General features: G+C 35.4%; 1 protein-coding gene across 1 annotated transcript in view; it reads right to left on the bottom strand.

Moving 5' to 3' along the window:
• Nucleotides 1-18577: 18577 nt before the first annotated feature.
• DCBLD2 (discoidin, CUB and LCCL domain containing 2) overlaps nucleotides 18578-24636 on the bottom strand; it is a gene marked incomplete in the record, with an annotated part of 427429 nt that continues 421370 nt past the window's right edge. The window contains 1 exon segment of the mRNA XM_053705206.1: nucleotides 18578-24188. Within this exon segment, the coding sequence (XP_053561181.1) occupies nucleotides 23746-24188 (443 nt within the window).

The raw sequence follows: 24636 nt of genomic DNA, 5'->3' as shown, positions 1-24636 counted from the left end.
CAGGTCTAAGAAGATTACCTGAACACAGATAAGCTTTTCTTAGAAAGGATTCAATTTTCCTATCTAAAGGATCCTTAAATGAAGTACCATCTGACGTAGGAATAGTAGTACGTTTAGCAAGGGTAGAAATAGCCCCATCAACTTTAGGGATTTTGTCCCAAAATTCTAATCTGTCAGACGGCACAGGATATAATTGCTTAAAACGTTTAGAAGGAGTAAATGAATTACCCAATTTATCCCATTCTTTGGAAATTACTGCAGAAATAGCATTAGGAACAGGAAAAACTTCTGGAATAACCACAGGAGCTTTAAATACCTTATCCAAACGTTTAGAATTAGTATCAAGAGGACCAGAATCCTCTATTTCTAAAGCAATTAGTACTTCTTTAAGTAAAGAACGAATAAATTCCATTTTTAAATAAATATGAAGATTTATCAGCATCAACCTCTGAGACAGAATCCTCTGAACCAGAAGAGTCATCAGAATCAGAATGATGATGTTCATTTAAAAATTCATCTGTAGGGAGAGAAGTTTTAAAAGATTTTTTACGTTTACTAGAAGGAGAAATAACAGACATAGCCTTCTTTATGGATTCAGAAACAAAATCTCTTATATTATCAGGAACATTCTGCACCTTAGATGTTGAAGGAACTGCAACAGGCAATGGTACTTTACTAAAGGAAATATTATCTGCTTTAACAAGTTTGTCATGACAATCAATACAAACAACAGCTGGAGGAATAGCTACCAAAAGTTTACAGCAGATACACTTAGCTTTGGTAGATCCAGCACTAGACAGCGATTTTCCTGTAGTATCTTCTGACTCAGATGCAACGTGAGACATCTTGCAATATGTAAGAGAAAAAACAACATATATATATAAAGCAAAATTGATCAAATTCCTTAAATGACAGTTTCAGGAATGGGAAAAAATGCCAAGAACAAGCTTCTAGCAACCAGAAGCAATGAAAAATGAGACTTAAATAATGTGGAGACAAAAGCGACGCCACATCCGGAACGCCGACATTTTTGGCGCAAAATAACGTCAAAAAATGACGCAACTTCCGGCGACACGTATGACGCCGGAAACGGAAACAAATTTTTTGCGCCAAAAAAGTCCGCGCCAAGAATGACGCAATAAAATGAAGCATTTTCAGCCCCCGCGAGCCTAACAGCCCACAGGGAAGAGTCAAATTTTTGAAGGTAAGAAAAAATGATTAAATCAAATGCATTATCCCAAATATGAAACTGACTGTCTGAAAATAAGGAAAGTTGAACATTCTGAGTCAAGGCAAATAAATGTTTGAATACATATATTTAGAACTTTATAAACAAAGTGCCCAACCATAGCTTAGAGTGTCACAGAAAATAAGATTTACTTACCCCAGGACACTCATCTACATGTTTGTAGAAAGCCAAACCAGTACTGAAACGAGAATCAGCAGAGGTAATGGTATATATAAGAGTATATCGTCGATCTGAAAAGGGAGGTAAGAGATGAATCTCTACGACCGATAACAGAGAACCTATGAAATAGACCCCGTAGAAGGAGATCACTGCATTCAAAATAGGCAATACTCTCCTCACATCCCTCTGACATTCACTGCACGCTGAGAGGAAAACCGGGCTCCAATTTGCTGCGGAGCGCATATCAACGTCGAATCTAGCACAAACTTACTTCACCACCTCCATCGGAGGCAAAGTTTGTAAAACTGAATTGTGGGTGTGGTGAGGGGTGTATTTATAGGCATTTTGAGGTTTGGGAAACTTTGCCCCTCCTGGTAGGAATGTATATCCCATACGTCACTAGCTCATGGACTCTTGCTAATTACATGAAAGAAAAGGGTGGGCCTCATGGACTCTTGCTAACATGAAAGAAATGAATTTATCAGGTAAGTTCTTACATAAATTATGTTTTCTTTCATGTAATTAGCAAGAGTCCATGAGCTAGTGACGTATGGGATAGCAGATACCCAAGATGTGGAACTTCCACGCAAGAGTCACTAGAGAGGGAGGGATAAAATAAAGACAGCCAATTCCGCTGAAAAATTAATCCACTACCCAAATCAAAAGTTTAAATTTTTATAAAGAAAAAAACTGAAATATAAGCAGAAGAATCAAACTGAAACAGCTGCCTGAAGTACTATTCTACCAAAAACTGCTTCTGAAGAAGAGAAAACATCAAAATGGTAGAATTTAGTAAAAGTATGCAAAGAAGACCAAGTCATTGCTTTGCAAATCTGATCAACAGAAGCTTCATTCTTAAAAGTCCAGGAAGTAGAAACTGACCTAGTAGAATGAGCCGTAATCCTCAGAGGCGGGGATTAACCCAACTCCAAATAAGCATGATGAATCAAAAGCTTTAACCAAGATGCCAAAGAAAAAGCAGAAGCCTTCTGACCTTTCCTAAAACCAGAAAAGATAACAAATAGACTAGAAGTCTGTCTGAAATCTGAGTAGCTTCAACATAATATTTCAAAACTCTTACCACATCCAAAAAATGTAAGAATCTTACCAAAGAATTATTAGGATAAGGACACAAGGAAGGGACAATAATTCCTCCACTAATATTGTTAGAATTCACAACTTTAGGTAAAAATTGAAATGAGGACAGCAAAAACCACCTTATCCTGATGAAAAATCAGAAAAAGGAGATTCACAAGAAAGAACAGATAATTCAAAAACTGTTCTAGCTGAAGAGATGTCTAAAAAGAACAATACTTTCCATGAAAGTAATTAATGTCCAAAGAAAGCATATGCTCAAACAGAAGAGCCTGTAAAGCCTTCAGAACCAAAATAAGACTCCAAGGAGGAGAAATTGGCTTAATGACAGGCTTGATACGAACCAAAGCCTGAACAAAACAATGCATATCAGAAAGATTTAGCAATTATTACTGTGAAACAGCACAGAAAAAGCAGAGATTTGTCCTTTCAAGGAACATGCAGACAAAATCTTATGAAGAAACTATAAAATCCTAGGAATTCTAAAAGAATGCCAAGAGAATTCATAAGAAGAGCATCATGAGATTAAATCTTCCAAACTAGATAATAAATCCTACTAGACACAGATTTACGAGCCTGCAACATAGTATTAATCACTGAGTCAGAGAAACTTCTATGACTAAGTACTAAGCGTTAAATTTTCATACCATCAAATTAATAATTTGAATTCCTGATGAAAAAAACGAATGTTAAGATATAAGGTCTGGCCTTAATGGAAGTAACCAAGATTGGCAACTGGACATCCGAACAAGAAACATATACCAAAACCTGCGGGGCCATGCTGGAGCCACTAGCCACACCAAAGATTGCTCTCTGATGATTTAGAAAATCACTCTAAAAAGAAGAACCAGAGATGAAAAAATATAGGCAGATTGATAATTCCAAGGAAGTGTTAATGCATACACTACTTCCTCCTGAGGATCCCAGGACCTGAATAGGCCCCTGGGAAGTTCCTTATTTAGATGAGATGCCATCAGATCTATTTCTGGAAGCCCTCACATCTGAAAAATTGAAAAACATATGTGGGTAAAGAGACCATTCTCCCGGATGTAAAGCTTGATTAACAGAGATAATCCGCTTCCCAATTGTCTATACCTGGGAAAAAGACCACAGAAATTAGAAAGGAGCTGGATTTAGCCCAAGCAAATATCCGAGATACTTCTGTCACAGCCTAAAGACTGATAGTCCCACCCTGATGATTGACATACGCCACAGTTGTGACATTGTCTGTCTGAAAAAACGTCTCTTCTTCAAAAAGAAACCAAACTGAAGAACTCTGAGAATGCACGGAGTTCCAAAATATCAAATGGTAATCTCGTCTCCTGAGATTTCCAAACCCCTTGTGCTGACAGAGATCCTCAGACAGCCTCCCAACCTAAAAGACTCGCATCTGTAGAGATCATGGTCCAGGTTGAAAGAACCGAAGAGACCTGTAGAACTAAATGATGGTGATCTTAACCACCGAATCAAAGATAGTTAAACATTAGGATTCAAAGATATAAAAAGTGATATCCTAGAATCCCTGCACCATTATTCAGCATAAAAAAACTGGAAAGGTTTCCTATGAAATGAGCAAAGGGAATCGAATCCAATGCTGCAGCCATGAAACCTAAAACTTCCATGCATATATAGCAACTTGAAGGAAATAATAGAGACTGAAGGTTCCGACAAACGGAACCCAATAAACTTGTTACTTGTCTGTTAGAGACAAAAACATTGACACAATCTATCTAGAAACCTAAAAAAGGTGACCCTGTGTGAGGAATCAAGGAGCTTTTGATAAAAAGATCCTCTAACCATGTCTTGAAGAAACAACAAAGTTGAATCGTATGAGATTCTGCAGAACGAAAAGACTGAGCCAGTACCACGATACCGTCCAAATAAGGAACACTGAGAACCTTGAAAAGATTCTTAGAGCTGTCGCTAGACCAGAAGGAAAAGCAACAAATTGGTAATGCTTGTCGAAAAAAGAGAATCTCAGAAAAAAATAATCTGAATGAAAACAGAAAATGAAGATAGGCATCCATTGTATCTATTGTAAACAAATAATTCCATCACTGACCAAAAAGGCAGAAAAAAAAGACCATATAAACACCATTCTAAAAGATGGTACACTTATATGACAGTTCAAAAAGATTTTCTATCTTTGGAACAATGAATAGTCTTGAATAAAACCCCAAAACCCAGTTCCTAAAATGAAACTGGAATAAATACCCCAGAAAACTCCAGGTCTGGGCAGCGCTTGAGCCCCAACGGGTGACCAGCCGCACTTCACCAGTACCCAAAACATATAGGTCTGAAACACACTTCAGGAAAGTGTTAGTTTTACTGGAATATGATAGAGAAAAAAGACTTCTCACAGACGGTTTTACTCTGAAACCTATTCTGTACCCAAAGTCTAAGAAGTTTGGACCGAATAGAACCAAATAAATTTCAAAAAAGTCTTAACCTGCCCCTTACCAGCCAAGCTGGAAAAAGAACCGCACCTACATGCAAATTTGGGGAGCTGATTTTGAACTTTTAAAAGGCTTAATTGAATGAGGAAAAAAACTTCCAATTATAAACATATTACTTGGGGAAGAATTCAGGATTCCGTTCCTTAGTAAGAACAGAAAACTAATATAAGCTTAAAGTTTTAGTCTTAGAACTCAATCTTGAAGCCCAGAGTAACAGTTAAAGAATTGAATCCAATTATGAACCAAATAATTGATTATCTTGGAAAAAAAGAAATATGGATTAAACCTCATTTGGGAAAATATTTAATAAAATGACAACACAAATGAAATTATTAGCATGTTAATCAAGTTAAAGGACCAGTCAACACACTGGACTTGCACAATCAACAAATGCAAGATAACAAGACAATGCAATAGCACTTAGTCTGAACTTCAAATAAGTAGTAAATTTTGTCATTTTAACAATGCTAAACAAATTATAATCCGATACTTGATCTTAAAGTATCCAACCAGAAAGATGAAGCAATTGCAACATCAGCAAAATAAATTACAGGTCTAAGAAAAGTACCTGAAAATAATTTTCCTTAAATAAGATACGACCATCTGAAGGAAAAAAATAAATACTATTTGCTATAAGAATAATAGTATATTTAGCAGGAGTAGAGATAGCCCCATTAACTTGGGGAATCTTTCCTCAAAACTGAAAACTAACTGCCGGCAAAGAATACAATTTAAAAACCTTAAAGAAGGACTAAAAGAAAATTCTCAGCCTATTCCATTCCCTAGTATCAGGAACTGGAAAAAACCCTCTGAAGAAACCACAGAAGATAAATAAGCAGAATTGAAATGTTAGCTAGTTTTTAAAATCAAAAGAACTAGTTACTTCAATATCCAAAATAATCAACACCTTTTGAACAAAGAACAAATGTACTCTATTAAAAAATAAAATATTAGATTTGTTAGTGTCAATATCTGATGAAGAAAAATTCTGAATGAGAAAAAACACCATCAGAGAAGGATAATTCATTATGTTGTTGGTCATTTGAAACTTCATCAACTAAAAAAGAAGTTTGAAAAAGACCTAAACATTTTATTAGAAGGCGGGATGTCAGACAAAGCCTTTAAAATAGAATCAGAAAAATATTCTTATAAATTTCTAAGTATATCTTGCACATAAGATATAAAAAGAATAGCAATATATAAAGCATAAATACTAATGGATTCTGCATGTAAAAGTTTATCATGATAACTTATTACAAACCATAGCTAAAGATAAACATTCATAACATTAAAATAAATGAACTTAGCTTTGGTAGGACTGATATCAGTCAACAGGAATCCCTCAGCATTTCTTGATACAGGAACAGTGTTTGAATATCTTGCAATATGTAATAGAAAAACAAAACAAAACAACATATAAAGCAAAATTATCAAATTCCTTAAATGACAGTTTCAGGAATGGGAAAAAATGCAAAATAAACAAGCCTCTAGCAACCAGAAGCAACAAAAAAGTGAGACTTAAATAATGTGAAAAAAAGTGGAACAAGTATGACGCCCACATTATTGGCACCAAGTACAACGCCCATATATTTTGGCGCCAAGTATGACGCCACATCCTCTGACGCCGAAAACGACGCCCACATTTTTTGGCGCAAAAAAACGTCTGAACACACATGCGTCGAAAAATGATGTAACTACGAACAAACTTCCGGCGTCAACTACGGCGCCGGAAATGACAAAAATTTTGCGCCAAAAAAAGTTTGCGCCAAAAATGACGCAATAAATTGAAGCATTTTCTGCCCCCGCGAGCCTAACAGCCCGCAGGGAGAAAAGTCAATTGAAAATTTTCAAGGTAAGAAAAAAAAAAAATATGTATTCATATGCATTATCCCAAATAATGAAACTGACAGTCTGAATGAAGGAATACTGATTATCCTGAATCAGGGCAAATATAAGTTTAAACAAATATATTTAGAACTTTACATATAAAGTGCCCAACCATAGCTTAGAGTGTCACAAATAAAATAAGACTTACTTACCCCAAGACACTCATCTACATAAAGTAGATAGCCAAACCAGTACTGAAACGAGAATCAGTAGAGGTAATGGTATATAAGAGTATATCGTCGATCTGAAAAGGGAGGTAGGAGAAGAAATCTCTACGACCGATAACAGAGAACCTATGAAATAGATCCCCTAGAGGAAGACCATTGTATTCAAATAGGCAATACTCTCTTCACATCCCTCTGACATTCACTGCACTCTGAGAGGAAAACCGGGCTTCAGCCTGCTGCGAAGCGCATATCAACGTAGAATCTATCACAAACTTACTTCACCACCTCCATGGGAGGCAAAGTTTGTAAAACTGAATTGTGGGTGTGGTGAGGGGTGTATTTATAGGCATTTTAAGGTTTGGGAAACTTTGCCCCTCCTGGTAGGAATGTATATCCCATACGTCACTAGCTCATGGACTCTTGCTAATTACATGAAAGAAATAATCCACAACCCAAATCAAAAAGTTTTAATATTATAATGAAAAAAACTGAAATTATAAGCAGAAGAATCAAACTGAAACAGCTGCCTGAAGTACTTTTCTACCAAAAACTGAAGAGAAACTGAAGAAGAAAAAACATCAAAATGGTAGAATTTAGTAAAAGTATGCAAAGAAGACCAAGTTGCTGCTTTGCAAATCTGATCAACAGAAGCTTCATTCTTAAAAGCCCAGGAAGTAGAAACTGACCTAGTAGAATGAGCCGTAATCCTTTGAGGCGGGGATCTACCCGACTCCACATAAGCATGATGAATCAAAGACTTTAACCAAGAAGCCAAAGAAATGGCAGAAGCCTTCTGACCTTTCCTAGAACCAGAAAAGACAACAAATAGACTAGAAGTCTTCCTGAAATCTTTAGTAGCTTAAACATAATATTGCAAAGCTCTAACTACATCCAAAGAATGTAAAAGATCTCTCCAGAGAATTCTTAGGATTAGGACACAAAGAAGGGACAACAATTTCTCTACTAATGTTGTTAGAATTCACAACTTTAGGTAAAAAATTAAATGAAGTCCGCAACACTGCCTTATCCTGACGAAAAATCAGAAAAGGAGATTCACAAGAAAGAGCAGATAACTCAGAAACTCTTCTAGCAGAAGAGATGGCCAAAAGGAATAATACTTTCCAAGAAAGTAATTTAATATCCAGAGAATGCATAGGTTCAAACGGAGGAGCCTGTAAAGTCCTCAGAACCAAATTAAGACTCCAAGGAGGAGAAATTGACTTAATGACAGGCTTAATACGAACCAAAGCCTGAACAAAACAATGAATATCAGGATGATTAGCAATCTTTCTGTGAAAAAGAACAGAAAGAGCAGAGATTTGTCCTTTCAAGGAACTTGCAGACAAACCTTTTTCCAAACCATCCTGAAGAAACTGTAAAATTCTAGGAATTCTAAAAGAATGCCAAGAGAATTTATGTGAAGAACACCAAGAAATGTAAGTCTTCCAGACTCGGTAATAGATCTTTCTAGACACAGATTTACGAGCCTGTAACATAGTATTAATCACTGAATCAGAGAAACCTCTATGACTAAGTATTAAGCGTTCAATCTCCATACCTTCAAATTTAATGATTTGAGGTCCTGATGGAAAAATGGGCCCTCAGATAGAAGGTCTGGCCTTAACGGAAGTGTCCAAGGTTGGCAACTGGCCATCCGAATGAGATCAGCATACCAAAACCTGTGTGGCCATGCTGGAGCCACCAGCAGTACAAACTAACGCTCCATTAGAATTTTGGAAATCACTTTTGGAAGAAGAACTAGAGGCGGAGAGATATAAGCAGGTTGATAATTCCAAGGAAGTGACAACGCGTCCACCGCTTCCACCTGAGGATCCCTGGATCTGGACAGATACCTGGGAAGTTTCTTGTTTAGATGAGAGGCCATCAGATCTATTTCTGGAAGTCCCCAGATTTGAACAATCTGAAGAAATACCTCTGGGTGAAGAGACCATTCGCCCGGATGTAACGTCTGGCGACTGAGATAATCCGCTTCCCAATTGTCTATACCTGAGAAATGAACCACAGAAATTAGACAGGAGCTGGATTCCGCCCATACAAGTATCCGAGATACTTCTTTCATAGCCTGATGACTGTGAGTCCCCCCCTTTATGATTGACATATGCCACTGATGTGACATTGTCTGTCTGAAAACAAATAAACGATTCTCTCTTCAGAAGAGGCCAGAACTGAAGAGCTCTGAAAATCGCACAGAGTTCCAAAATGTTGATTGGTAATCTCGCCTCCTGAGATTCCCAAACCCCCTGCGCTGTCAGAGATCCCCATACAGCTCCCCAACCTGAAAGACTTGCATCTGTTGAGATCACAGTCCAGGTTGGACGAACAAAAGAGGCCCCTTGAACTAAACGATGGTGATCCAACCACCAAGTCAGAGAAGATCGAACATTGGGATTTAAGGATATTAACTGTGATATCTTTGTATAATCTCTGCACCATTGGTTCAGCATACAAAGCTGGAGAGGTCTCATGTGAAAACGAGCAAAGGGGATCGCGTCCGATACAGCAGTCATGAGACCTAGAATTTCCATGCACAAAGCTACCGAAGGGAATGATTGAGACTGAAGGTTTCGACAAGCTGAAACCAATTTCAGATGTCTCTTTTCTGTTAGAGACAAAGTCATGGACACTGAATCTATTTGGAAACCCAAAAAGGTTACCCTTGTCTGAGGAATCAAGGAACTCTTTGGTAAATTGATCCTCAACCATGTCTTTGAAGAGACAACACAAGTTGGTTTGTGTGAGATTCTGCAGAATGTAAAGACTGAGCAAGTACCAAGATATCATCCAAATAAGGAAATACCGCAATACCCTGCTCCCTGATTACAGAGAGAAGGGACCCGAGAAACTTTGAAAAGATCCTTGGAGCTGTTGCTAGGCCAAAAGGAAGAGCAACAAACTGGTAATGCTTGTCTAGAAAAGAGAATCTCATGAACTGATAGTGGTCCGGATGAATTGGAATATGAAGATATGCATCCTGTAAGTCTATTGTGGACATATAATGCCCTTGCTGAACAAAAGGCAGAATAGTCCTTATAGTCACCATTTTGAATGTTGGTATCCTTACATAACGATTCAATATTTTTAGATCCAGAACTGGTCTGAAAGAATTCTCTTTCTTTGGAACAATGAACAGATTTGAATAAAACCCCAGGCCCCGTTCCAGAACTGGAACTGGCACAATTACCCCAGCTGACTCCAGGTCTGAAACACATTTCAGAAACGCTTGAGCCTTTACTGGGTTTACTGGAATGCGTGAGAGAAAGAATCTTCTCACCTTGAAACCTATTTTGTACCCTTGTGAAACAATGTTCTGAATCCAAAGACTTTGAATCGAATTGATCCAAAAATCTTTGAAAAATCGTAACCTGCCCCCTACCAGCTCTGCTGGAATGAGGGCCGCACCTTCATGCGGATTTGGGAGCTGGTTTTGACTTTCTAAAAGGCTTGGATTTATTCCAGACTGGAGAAGGTTTCCAAACGGAAACTGTTCCTTTAGGGCAAGGGTCAGGCTTTTGTTCCTTATTCTGACGAAAGGAACGAAAACTATTAGCAGCCCTATATTTACCTTTAGATTTTTTATCCTGAGGCAAAAAGGCTCCCTTCCCCCCAGTAACAGTTGAAATTATTGAATCTGAGAACCAAATAATTTATTACCTTGGAGAGAAAGCAACGCTGACTTTGAAGTCATATCTGCATTCCAAGACTTAAAGGGACATTAGACACTAAATACATGCTAGATAGAATGATGCATTCAAAGAAAAGATTAGTCCATGACTAACATGTAGCTGTATTTTTTAAAGTTTCATTAGTTGTTTAAAAAGTGACAAAATAAGTGTAAAGTTTTAGTGTCTATAAAACACTGGGAGCTGCCATGTTGTAACTTGTGTTACCTTCTCTGTTGTGGCCAATTAGGGTCAGTTATAAATAGGTCACTAGAGTGTGCAGCCAATGGTTGTGCTGGATTTAACAGTGTTCTGCACTTCCATTTCTAACAGGAACTGAAAAGCTCACACTTTCAGAATGGAATTACAGGTAAAGAGGACAAAATAAATAATGAAAGTATATTGCAAAGTTGTTTTATTATATACAATTTATCATTTTATATTACTATCTCAAAGTGTTTAATGTCCCTTTAAGCCATAAAGCTCTTCTGGCTAAAATAGCTAAAGACATATACCTGACATCAATTCTAATGATATCGAAAATGGCATCACAAACAAAGTTATTAGCATGTTGAAGAAGTTTAACAATGCTATAAGCATTATGGTCTGACACTTGTTGCGCTAAAGCCTCCAACCAGAAAGTGGAAGCTGCAGCAACATCAGCCAAAGAAATAGCAGGTCTAAGAAGATTACCTGAACATAAATAAGCCTTCCTTAGAAAGGATTCAAGCTTCCTATCTAAAGGATCTTTAAACTAAGTACTATCTGCCTTAGGAATAGTAGTACGTTTAGCAAGAGTAGAGATAGCCCCATGAACTTTGGGGATTTTCTCCCAAAATTCTAATCTATCAGATGGCAAAGGGTACAATTTCTTAAACCTTGGAGAAGGAGTAAATGAAGTACCCATACTATTCCATTCCCTAGAAATTACTTCTGAAATAGCATCAGGAACTGGAAAAACTTCTGGAATAACTACATGAGGTTTAAAAACTGAATTCAAACGCTTATTAGTTTTAATATCAAGAGGACTAGACTCCTCCATATCTAATGCAATCAACACTTCTTTAAGTAAAGAACGAATAAACTCCATCTTAAACAAATATGAAGATTTATCAGTGTCAATATCTGAGGCAGAATCTTCTGAACCAGAAAGATCCTCATCAGAAATAGATAAGTCAGAATGATGGCGGTCATTTAAAAATTCATCTGAAATATGAGAAGTTTTAAAAGACCTCTTACGTTTACTAGAAGGAGGAATAACAGACAGAGCCTTCCGAATAGAATTAGAAACAAATTCTTTTACATTAACAGGAACATCCTGAACATTAGATATTGAAGGAACAACAACAGGTAATGGATTATTACTAATGGAAATACTATCTGCGTTTGATAGTTTATCATGACAACTAACACAAACTACAGCCGGAGGAACAGTTACCAAAAGTTTACAACAAATGCACTTAGCTTTGGTAGAACCGACATCAGGCAGCGTCTTTCCAGAAGAAGATTCTGATCCAGGGTCAGGTTGTGACATCTTGCAATATGTAATAGAAAAAAACAACATATAAAGCAAAATTATCAAATTCCTTAAATGGCAGTATCAGGAATGGGAAAAAATGCAAAATAAAACAAGCCTCTAGAAAACCAGAAGCAACTAAAAAGTGAGACTGAAATAATGTGAAAAAAATGGCGCCCAAATTTTGGCGCCAAGTAAAACGCCCACATATTTTGGCGCCAAGAATGACGCCCATATTTTTTGGCGCCAAAAAACGTCTGCAACACACATACGTCAAAAATGACGCAATCACGTGAAAACTTCCGGCGCCAACTATGACGCCGGAAATGACGACATTTTTGCGCCAAAAAAGTTTTGCGCCAAGAATGACGCAATAAATAGAAACATTTTCTGCACCCACGAGCCTAACAGCCCGCAATTTTGAAAAAAAGTCAATTGAAAATGAAAATTTTTTAAGGTAAGAAAATATAAATTATATGCATTTTCCCAAAAAAATTAAACTGGCAGTCTGAAAGAAGGAATACTGATTATCCTGAATCATGGCAAATATAAGTTTTAACACATATATTTAGAACTTTACATATAAAGTGCCCAACCATAGCTTTGAGTGTCATGAATAGAAATAAGACTTACTTACCCTAAGACACTCATCTACATATAGCAGATAGCCAAACCAGTACTGAAACGAGAATCAGTAGAGGTAATGGTATGTAAGAGAATATCGTCGATCTGAAAAGGGAGGTAGGAGAAGAAATCTCTACGACCGATAACAGAGAACCTATGAAATAGATCCCCTAGAGGAAGACCATGGCATTCAATTAGGCAATACTCTCTTCACATCCCTCTGACATTCACTGCACTCTGAGAGGAAAACCGGGCTTCAGCCTGCTGCGAAGCGCATATCAACGTAGAAATCTAGTACAAACTTACTTCACCACCTCCATGGGAGGCAAAGTTTGTAAAACTGAATTGTGGGTGTGGTGAGGGGTGTATTTATAGGCATTTTAAGGTTTGGGAAACTTTGCCCCTCCTGGTAGGAATGTATATCCCATACGTCATTAGCTCATGGACTCTTGCCAATTACATGAAAGAAATATATATATATATATATAGACCCTGTATTATCAATATCTCCACCTCTACCATATAGAGAGAATTTCTCAATCCCAATAACTTTTAAGTCTTTAGATGAACAATTATGGCAAATCTTGAAGTGTAATGCTATGTTACCATTTATAACACCTTCTCTTGCATTGATATCATTACGATGTTGTTATTCTATCCTTTAGGACCCTCTTCGTTTTACCTGTATAGAATAGCGGACAAGGACAGTATAAAAGGTAGATGACATTATCAGATTTACAATTAATAAATTGCCTGATTTCATAGGTTTTATAGCCTGTACTGAACAGTTTTGTTTTCACAATAAATTTACAGAAAACACACACTGGAAACAACCCTGGACCTTTTGGTGTTTTTCTAGCCAATTTTGTTCTCTTGGGTTACGTATAAAATCGCTCTTAACCAATTTATCTTTCAAATTGGGAGCTCTACGTGCAACTAGTGATGGAAAATCGCCCACCACACTCTTTACATTTTCATCTGACATCAAAAATTGCCATTTATTTTTTAATATTTTTCTAACCTGGTTCCAGTGTCCATTATATTCAGTAACAAATCTGACCCTATTGTCCATTTTAGTTTCTTTTTTATTATACAGTAAAGAGTCCCTATCAGTTTTTAGTGCTCGACTCCTCTTGCTTTAAACCTATTGAACATATCTTTTGCATGTCCAATAAATTTAGTTTTACTAGAGCAGTTTCTACATAGCCTTAGGAACTGTCCAATAGGAATACCTTTAATTAGTGAAGGTGGATGGTGACTTGAAGCAAGCAACAAGGTATTAGTGGCCGTGTCTTTTCGATAAATTTCAGTAGTAAGTTTTTTACCTTCTTTTTTAATTTTAATGTCCAGAAAAGATAATTCAGTAGCATTAAAGTCATATGTAAGAAAAATATTAAAATTATTCTTGTTTAATTTATCTACAAATTATTTTAATAAATCAGGGGACCCTTTCCAAAGTATGAATATGTCGTCCACATACCAAGGCCACAGTGAAACTGAGGAAGTTATCCATTGATTGAACACAAACAAAAGTTCCCATAGACCTAAATGCAGACAGGCATACGAGGGTGCACAAGTGGCACCCATAGCAGTACCTCTTATTTGTTTGTAAAATTTATTATTATATTTGAGGACATTGTTTTCCAGAATAAATTCCAACAATTCCACTACAAAATCCGTATGTTTCTCAAAAGAACTACCTCTAGTTTCTAGAAAAAGGCGTACAGCTGCAATTCCCAATTTATGTGGAATAGAGGAGTACAATGCCTCGACATCAAGAGACACTAAAATAGTTTCTTCCTCAACCTCGTCTAATTTACGTAATAGATCAGTAGTATCCTGGACAAATGTGGGCAGTGAAGATACAAATAGTTTAAAAAAACTATCAACATAGTTGCCAATATGTTCTGTGATACTACCTATCCCCGAAATTATGGGGCGGGCTGGGGGATCTCTTACATTTTTATGTAGCTTGGGGATACAGTAAAAAACTGGAATTCTAGGGAACTTTACGTATAGATATTCAAATTCTTTCTTACCTATTATTCCATTTTTTCTTGCTCTATTCAGTATATGGAGTAACTCTCCCTGTATTTTGGCAATTGGATTTTGAGAAAGGAGTTGATATTGATCTTTATTTGTGAGTTGTTTTTTAACCTCCAACACATAGTTGGATTAATTCATTATAACTAAATTTCCGCCTTTATCAGCCTGCTTAATGATGATACCTGGAGTATTCATAAATTCCTGTAGGGCTATTCTTTCTCTCCCAGACAGATTATCATCAATAATTTTATTAATGGGTAATCTATCAATTTCTTTTTCCACCTCTTTTACAAATAAATTAACTGCCGGTACCAAAGACAAAGGCGGCATATAGCTTGATTTGGGTCTAAAACTAGAAGTAGAAGTGCACACGCTACCAGTATTATTGCCTTCAATAGATATTAGGGAAGTGCTAGAAGTATCTTCAATCTCACCTTCATTAATTAAACTTTCCAGGACTTTATGGGTATCATCTTCAGCTGTAATTCTCACTGTTTCTAGAGAACTTAAATTTTTATTTTTACTTTTAACCATTACTTGAGATAAAACCACTTTTCTTGCGAAAAGATGAAGATCCTTTACCATTGTAAATTTGTCCAAGCTCCTAGCAGGGCAGACTGACAAGCCCTTTTTAAGTAAACTAACATGTGCTTGGTTTAGTGGGAAAGTGGACAGATTTACAATTTGCAACTCATCCTCAGGGTGGGATATATCTAGTATCCCCCCCGATAGTCCCTTCTCGTTCTCATTCTGAGCTCTGGGGGTCCTCGGCCTCCCCTGGCTCTCCCCATATATCTGTTCCTCATAGGCAGCTGTACACCTCTGTTCATACCTATCGTTTGTTCCATTTTTGAATCTATTTCTTTTTTTCTTTCTACCCCCTTCTCCTTGCCTTTTTGGCATATTTCTTATTCAATTTTTTTTAATCATTTTTTGATTTATAGTCACCCTCAATATCTGATCCATCAGTACCTGAATCAAAGGAATTACGATTCATATAATATGAATATACCTGGTTCTTTTTATAATCATCTTGATCCCTAGCGAGTTTCCGTCTTTTCCTTACTTTTATTTCCTGTTGTAATTTAGAGATAGTTTCTTTTGTTTTATCATTCAATTTACTGAATTTCTGATCTGTTTCAAAGCCATTAACCATTTTAAGAGTATCATCAAGTTCAGTTTTAATTTTATCAAGTTTACTTTTATTTACCATGTTTTGCATTAATCCTAACGAGCATTCAGTTAAACTTGAATGCCATTCTTCCATAAATTCATCACCATCTTCCCTTAAGTTTTACCCTGGATCCAGGTGAAATCTAAGACCCCTTGGTATATTTTTTTGTTGAATATAATTCTCATGGCTATATTTTTCAGCACCCAGTTTAACCTGCTTAGATAGCAAAGTTCTATATTTCTTAAACACACTAAATATATTAGCATTGTCGTCTCCATCTTTGTCAGAACTAGTATGTAGAGTTTCGCCTAAATCTGCTTCCTACTGCTCATCTTATACCACAAAGGCCATCATCAATATATATCCAATAAAATGCAATCTCCACGAGGACCCACCCGCAAAATAAAGGCACTCGTGTGGAGAAACAAACCAACCAAGTAGTTTAAATAGAGTATTAATATACTATAATCGATGTTCCTCTCAACCCAAAAAGAAAAAGATCTACAAAGGTATCCACAAATAGAGACCTGTAATTAATTACAAATAAACAATGGAATGGGAAGAGGAACGAAAAAGTAAATATATAAAATTTTATGTGGTGCAGTCCTGAAAAGCACATTTTTTATTTTAGAGAAGAGAGAAAAGAGAATACACTTACGTAACCTCTTAAAAAAGACAGGGATTTCAGCACTCAAAAAGATATATAATAATAATAACAATATCACACTTAGTACGTTTAAGCAATTTTTAGCAATTTATTTTGGTCTGGTAGGAGTGTTGCAATTAGCGTTTAATCATACTTATCCCTGAAAATTGGTTGCAAGATGGCCATGCTTTTTTATTTACGTGTATTTTTCATATTACACAATGTATATATGTAATATTAACACATTAATGGAATAAAGTGTTTATTATGTATGCAGTCCCTTTTGGGAGACCTACCTGCTGAGTTTATGCACTTAAGTGAAAATGACCAAAATAAATTGCTAAAAATTGCGTACTAAGTGTGATATTGTTATTATTACTATATATAACTATTTGAGTGCTAAAAACCCTATCTTTTTTAAGAGGTTACGTAAGTGTATTCTCTTTCTTTTCTCTCTTCTCTAAAATAAAATAATATATATATATATATATATATATATATATATACAAAAGGATTACCAGATGCTGAGTATAACCCAGCCTTAAGGGAATGGTTTATGTGCAGAAACCTTCATCATCACCAGAGTTACATCCATGCAAATAGTCAAAATCGGGATATCTGGTGAAAATTCTCTGATATAAATGCCTAGACAGCCTCATGGCTGCAGAATAACTGGGATAAACCATTGCAGACTCAAATATGTTTTTTAAGAAGGGTTTATCAGTGTTGAGACAGGTAATCATTAACATTTGAGCAAACAGTTACTATTATAAGTCACAGCAAAGTTCCATAAATTGCTGCTTTTCCAAAAGGCAGAAGCTAAAGAACTGGAAAGTTTTTGAATAGTTTCTGCTTCTCCAAGTAAAGGACTATGGACCTGATGATCAAAAACTCGCCAGCATGGAGAGAAATCATACAAAATGTTTGGGTGCTTTATTTGAGCATTATAATATAATGTATGTGTCCTTCCTTCACACCCAGAACCTTGCAAAGCTAGATAAATAGCTCTCAAGGGACTTCACAGTACTGATAAGACTTCTAAGTTAATCTTGCCAGAGCGGAGAGCTTTAGATCATTGGGCAATAAGTAATAACCCATAATTAAAGGGACAGTAAATGAAAAAAAAATACATTTGTAATTCAGAAAGAGCATGCAATTTTAAACTTTACAATTTACTTTATCAAATTTTCTTTGTTTTCTTGTTATCCTTTGTTGAAACATAACCCCAGGTAGGCTGATAGGAGCCTAGGAGCGTGCACGTGTCTTTTGCAGTCTATAGCAGCAGTGTTTGCAACTATCTATAACATTGCAAAAAACAATGTTCCAAACACTGCTGCTGATAGACATGTGCACTCTACTGACCTCAACTAGAATTACTCTTTATACCAAGGATACCAAAAGAACAAAGCAACATTGATAATATAAGTAAGTTGGAAAGTTGTTTAAAATGTCATAATCTATCCAGTCAGTTTAAGTCATTTTGACTTTACTGTCCCTTTAAGCTATAGTTTTTTTAATTTGTTGTGCTGTATCAAACTCTCAGTTGCTTCTAGTTTAGCACTACAGTAAATGTCAATACCATGTGCATGAGTGCTATAAAACTGGACATCAGGTTGATGGGAAATTTAATATGATTGTGGACTAAGCACTCATATTTCTAGATGTTAGGTCCAAATTAGAAGTTTCCATTGTAGCTTTGCATTGTGGATTTGTTGACCTCTAGTAAGTTCTCAGTCTAGAATACAAACAACCACCCCGTTGCACTAATTAAATTGATTAAAAGCTGATAGCAAGCTTGTATTAAATACATAAAACTACATTTCAATACAAATTGCATTTTGCATGCATTTTCCTTCAAGAAAAAATAAACATGAAATCTTTAAAAGGTCTTAACAAAATTATTTTATTTACATAGTACTCTGAACGAAAACATAGAACTTTGTACAATCTATATTCTAACAACATATACAAATACAATGTGCCTACAGTACATGCTGATTTAAAACATTACATTCAAGGAGCAATGTGGATTAATAAAAAGCATGTTTCAATCACATTTTCAGTTATGGTCAGTCCATTTTGTTACATGCATTCTGTATCTGTGAAAGCCTTTAAGCAATTACTTTGCAGTGAATTTACTGGAAAAAAAATAGTACCTGAACAAGTGAACTTCAAAATTCAAGAGAAAGTTCACATTTTTGTGCAATCTCTCAGATGAAAATCACAATTACTTCTTAAACACACAAATTATTTATAAAAGAAAAACGAAGAAAAAAAAAAGCTTAACTTAGGGATCTGCATTAGCTTCTTAAAAAAACAGTGCATACTTGCACAAGCTAAGGGAATATAATCTTTTTCATATAACTGTGAGGCATCATTAACAATTTGACTAAAGTGGATGTTGATTAAAGGGACATAATACTCATATGCTAAATCACTTGAACGTGATGCAGCATAGCTGTAAAAAGCTGACAGGAAAATATCACCTGAGCATATTTTACCTCACAATTTCCTCCCCAGAGTAAGTGTTCTGTAAAAAGTTTTAGTTACAAAGAAAGAAAAAAAAAAAAAATGAACAGCAGCCAATCAGCAGTGCTGAGGTCATGAACCGTTTTACTGCAATCTTGTGAGATTTCATAGTAAAACTTCCTTAAAATTATTAGGGAAATAACTTGCAGGTCCCGGGACAGACATACTGATTTGCTGCTTAAAGTCCTTTACAATGGGGTGTGAATACTTAGGACATTTTGAGGTAAAATATCTTTCTTTTTTACATAGAGATGTTCAGTTGATATTTTCTAGTCAGCTTTTTACAGCTATGCTGCATCACTTTCAAGTGTTTCAACATTTAGGTATCATGTCCCTTTAATAAAGAATATCAACATTTAAACTCCCAAAGCCACTTACCAATTTTTGGGTACAATTTCTACTCAAACTGCTTAATGAAAAACAAAACACAAATATCAATGTCACAGAAAACTTGTAATATACATTTAGAACATTCTTCTAAAGCTTAATTATCTCTCTAATTTAATATGGTAGACAATGTCCTCACTATAAATCTAGACGCAACATTTATAGGATTTTTTTTTTTAAATGTATTTGCTTTTAGAAAATATTTTGCTACACCTTGTATGTTCAGTTTTCAGGATAAAACACCGTCTAGACTATGACAACTAGATAATACTACAACCAATGTACTTCATTGGGATGATAGACTGATAGCAAATTGATGTAGAATGGGGAGGTGGTAGTTTGTAGTACCTCATAGAACACGCAATCTACTTTTTTGCAGCAAATTTGAATATGACAAGTACAAAGTGTATGCTTATTTGTTAGGTAATACTGTGAATATAAACGGATGGCAAATTAGAATGTCTACAAAAAAAAATGAAACCAAACTTTGTATTAATTTTATTGTCTTAGCAGCAAGTAACCTAGCAAAAGACTATAATGGCCTATCACAGTTTTCAAACTTGTGTGTATAATTAGACAATTCAGTGCTGGAAGTAGACAACATTGTCTATAGTAAAAAAAAATGCTTTGAAATGCACATGGTTATATACATATGTATTCAGTAAACACGGGCATTCAGCAACTTCGTTAGCTGTCGGATGCGCAAGTAGGCGGCCCCTTGTTGAATTCCGTTCTTTTCAGAGCCGGATTTATACTTGTAAAAAATCACCACACTGAGATCGGGATTTGCATAGAACTTAGTGTGGTGATCTTTCACAAGCATAAATCCGGCTCCGGAAAGAGATGAAGTCAACAAGCTGCCTACTGCCTACATGCATATGTTTGACCATTATTATTTACTCTCTCTGATCCTTTTCACTTATCTTCCACATTTCGCCTTTACATCTTCTATCTGCCTTTCTCCAAGTCTGTATTTGGCTCTATGTTTGGAGGCATTTAACTATAGCAGTAGTCTGCATCCTTTCAAAGCAGTCACAACCCTGCAGGGCAGTGATTAACTCAGTATACATGCCTTTTATTAGAATGAGCATAAACAAAAGTACCAGCCGATCTTAAGCCGGGTACACTGTGTTTTATCCCGCCTACAATAAACCCACCCTAAAGGATGCTACATTTTGACCTTATCAACAAATCTTCACCATAAAGTGTAACTTTCTAGCTCTTTCACTTAAAACACTGTTTTAGGAATAGTTAAGCCAAATAATATTAATATTTATATATTATATTCTTTAACGCCACAAATTGTGATACTTTTATGAAACATGGTCTTAATATGTTGCAAAAGAAAAGTGCTTTAGCAACAAAATAGTGGTATATGAGTAGATTTAGTAAGTTTTTTTTCTTCTAATTTGGCACTAAATATTTCTATGCAGTAATTTATTTTTTACATAAAAAAGGTATATATATATATATATAAATAAAAGATAAGATGGAGGAAGAATGGTACAACCAATGACAAAGATCAACTACAAACGTATGTAAGTGCTATTATATAAGAACTAGGACATCAGAATTGTACTTGAACAGAAGTTCAGGGTTCAGTTTATTAGGGACTGAGCACACTTATCTATTAGTAATGCATGTGACAATACCAAGTGAAAAAAACAGTTGTATCTGCCACTGATTCTTAAAAAAACCCCCACAGTAATGGAAGGAAACAGTGACATGACTTGGTACTTTTCCCCAGGTTGGATAAAAATCAATAATTTGTTTTTTAAAAATCAGATTTTTATAATTTAAACCCAAGGTGTTTTATTTAAATAAGATTTTGATTTAAATAAAATGCTTTTTGAGGAAAAATATATCTAAAGATAGCCCATACTAAGTTTCAAGAAGTTCACTGAATAGAAGATTGTTTAAAGTGGAATAGATCTGGTGTGAGGGACAAGCACTAAAAATTAAATGTTATTGTTTTAGTTAAATAAAACGATTTTAATAGTTATTTTTAATTCCAATCAACTACAGCTGGAAAGTTGATCAAATATAAATGATTAACCGATTAAACTGGAGATAGTTTACCTTTAATTTATTTCAATGATCTATCTATGCATATCTAATGATATTTAACCAAATCGGAAACGGTCTGATATAACTGGAAAAATAATCTGAAGACCTATTATTCTAAAAACGGAAACTATGATTTAAATCTATTTAAATTGGTCTTACTGACTAGTGATTTAAATCAATTTGATTTAAATCCACCCTGATGATGGAATAACTGATAAAAATGCCAATGCGTAACATTTTTTTGCCAGCTTCCCTGGCACTGTAGCAATATAATTAACTAGGTTCTTAGTATATTTTATACTCCATGTTAGGGTTAAGGCTGTCACCATACTATTTTCAGTAAGTGACAATGGAGACTAATGGGCTACCAATGTTAGCGGCTCATGAGTGGCTGCAGACTGTGAAGGTGTTATCAGCATTATTTAACATCCAATAAGCTCGCTCAAGGACACCTGCCTACAAATTATATAACCCCTGAGATAGTTGCACTCTAGGTCAGACAACTACGGTTCTGTTCTCAACCATATAAGGAAACAACCCTTACAAAGAAAAAAAAAAAATCTGCATCCTATATACACCAACTTGCATGTTCTTTACAAACTATTCACTACTGCTATAACGCATAACATTCCTTCAGTTGTTATTTAATAATTGCGAACAGAACATAACAGTTTCCTTTGTTGTCTAAAAGGATATCTGGAAATGTTTTATATTTTTATAATGAGGCTCCTGAATAAAATTATTTTAGATTTTCTTGCCAGTAGAAGTGTGTTCCTGCTCTCTAACAGAACTTTGGGAATGGTTGTAATCAACAAAAACATGTACTTCCTGTCAGAGAGTGTTAACTCAGTATACTTAATTTGTGCTCTTTTATATGTATATATAAAAAATAATGTCTTGTTAAAAAACCACCACTAAACCATATTCTATATTGGGAATACTAATGATTACTTTAAAGAGTTTAATTCATTTGGTTTCACAAATGAAACAATTTTGCATCAACCACTATTTTTTTGTGTTTGTCTTTGTTCAGCTGTCATATACAGTTTTTGGTTAGTTGTGTAACAGTAAGAGAGAGAACGTAAAATAAAAAAATCAAACACTGTAAACCAAAACACTATGGCTTTCACATACTAGGGAATTTTGTGCTAAACTCCCCCATTAGAAAACCGATTATTGCAATACTCTGCACTCCTCTTAGGGCAGAGTCACACAGATTACAAATATGATAACAATGCCGAATTTAATTGTAACAATCTAACAGGGCCTAAAAAAAGAAGAAGAAAAAAAGACAAAACTATCGAATTGTTAAATAAAAATATTAATATAAAAAGATTTAAATTACAGTTCAGCAGACATGGAAATACAGCCCCTGAGCAATGCAAAAAAAAAAAAAAAATCAATCAAGTGGCATACACATGAACATGCCGGTCTATTACACAGTTATTTATCTGTAGCAAGTGGACTAGCTAGCAGCTAACATTAAATCATTACAATGCCAAGCATTTCAGTGTTTTCAATAGGCTGTAAAAAAGACACAACTAAAACAGCAAGATGATGCACTAAAAATACAGCATTTATACAGTTTCACTTTGATATGCACAGGTTTCACAATCAAAAAGATTTTTTGTAAGGTCGATCAGCTCAACACGTAACCAATAATAGCATATTCTCTTCCTTCTTCTTGTGAATCTCACAGCCAGAACGATTAGTGTTAATGCTGAGTGGTCAGTAGAAAAAGTTAAATAAACTGCTTGATAATTTCAGGCATTGCACTGTCTGTGCAATACTATAACATAGAAACCAATAACTAGACAATACAAACTTATAAATACCAGAAATGTACCAAAAACCAAACAGCTTAAGCAATTTAGTCTTATTTTATAAAATGTGTGTAAAATGACGAAAATATTTGCACCACAGCCAACTAGAATAGAAATGTAAGAATATCCTAATTTTATTAAATTAGGCATCTTCCCAGAATGCAATGTGCTCATAAAAATAAGCCATAAAGAAATATCTATGAAGTCTCTGTCCTTCCACACAGGTGTATGCATAGACAACTAAGAACAAATATCTTTGCTTGTAGTTGGTTGTGGAACACCCTGGGGCACTTGGTATACCATCTCTTCCATGGCATTTGCACCCTGTACTCCCTTGGGAGTGTCATAAAGTATTTGTGTGGATGCTGAACTGTCCGCCTTAGATAAGAGTTTACTGTAGCCTCCTACTAATGGAGGACCTTGAGTCCCTGTAGCTTTAAATGTGGATGTTGAAGGTAAACACATAGATCCACCTGGATGTCCTGACATGTCCATGACAATAGGAGTGGCATATTCTGGCCCATTTGTAGGCAGTGGTTCAGCATATGCATGATAAATCTCCTGATCCGGAGAGTTGTAGGAATCCAGTTCTGCATAACCTGGTTCTTTACCTTCCTCTGGTTTAAAGGTTGATCTCTGATGAAGTGTGCCAACTGCTCCTCCCACTAGTGGCTGGGCATACTCTGTCAATAAAACACTAGGTTAAAAAGTAGCCATTATACAAAAAGGTGAATGTATGAAAAACTTTAAAGGCCAAGGTCAAAATAAAGTTATGTAGACAACAAACCAATATGACTAATCTAAGAACTTAAAATTCCTAACTTTGCTAAAACTTCCCACAGGTTAAAAGCCTTCTCCAAAGGTTTTCACAAATAGCACATACAAAATAAGGAAGTAGCGCTAAAAGCAATTAGGAATAAACCGCTTACAATAAAATAAATAAACTAAGTAAAACCGTCCTATATCTGTAATATAAATTATTTATTTTATACAAAAAAGGGAAATAAAATAAATATAACCAAGTAAAACGGTCCTTTATCTGTATGTGAATGTATTATTTATTAAATAAATAAAATACTATACAAAAAAAATCAATAAAATACAAATGTGTACCAGCGCTGGTCAATACAA

This window comes from Bombina bombina, chromosome 3 (genome assembly GCF_027579735.1).
Source record: "Bombina bombina isolate aBomBom1 chromosome 3, aBomBom1.pri, whole genome shotgun sequence".
Classification (NCBI taxonomy): Eukaryota; Metazoa; Chordata; class Amphibia; order Anura; family Bombinatoridae; genus Bombina; species Bombina bombina.
The sequence above is the reverse complement of the archived record's forward strand: the minus strand, read 5'-3'. Positions and strand labels throughout refer to the sequence as shown.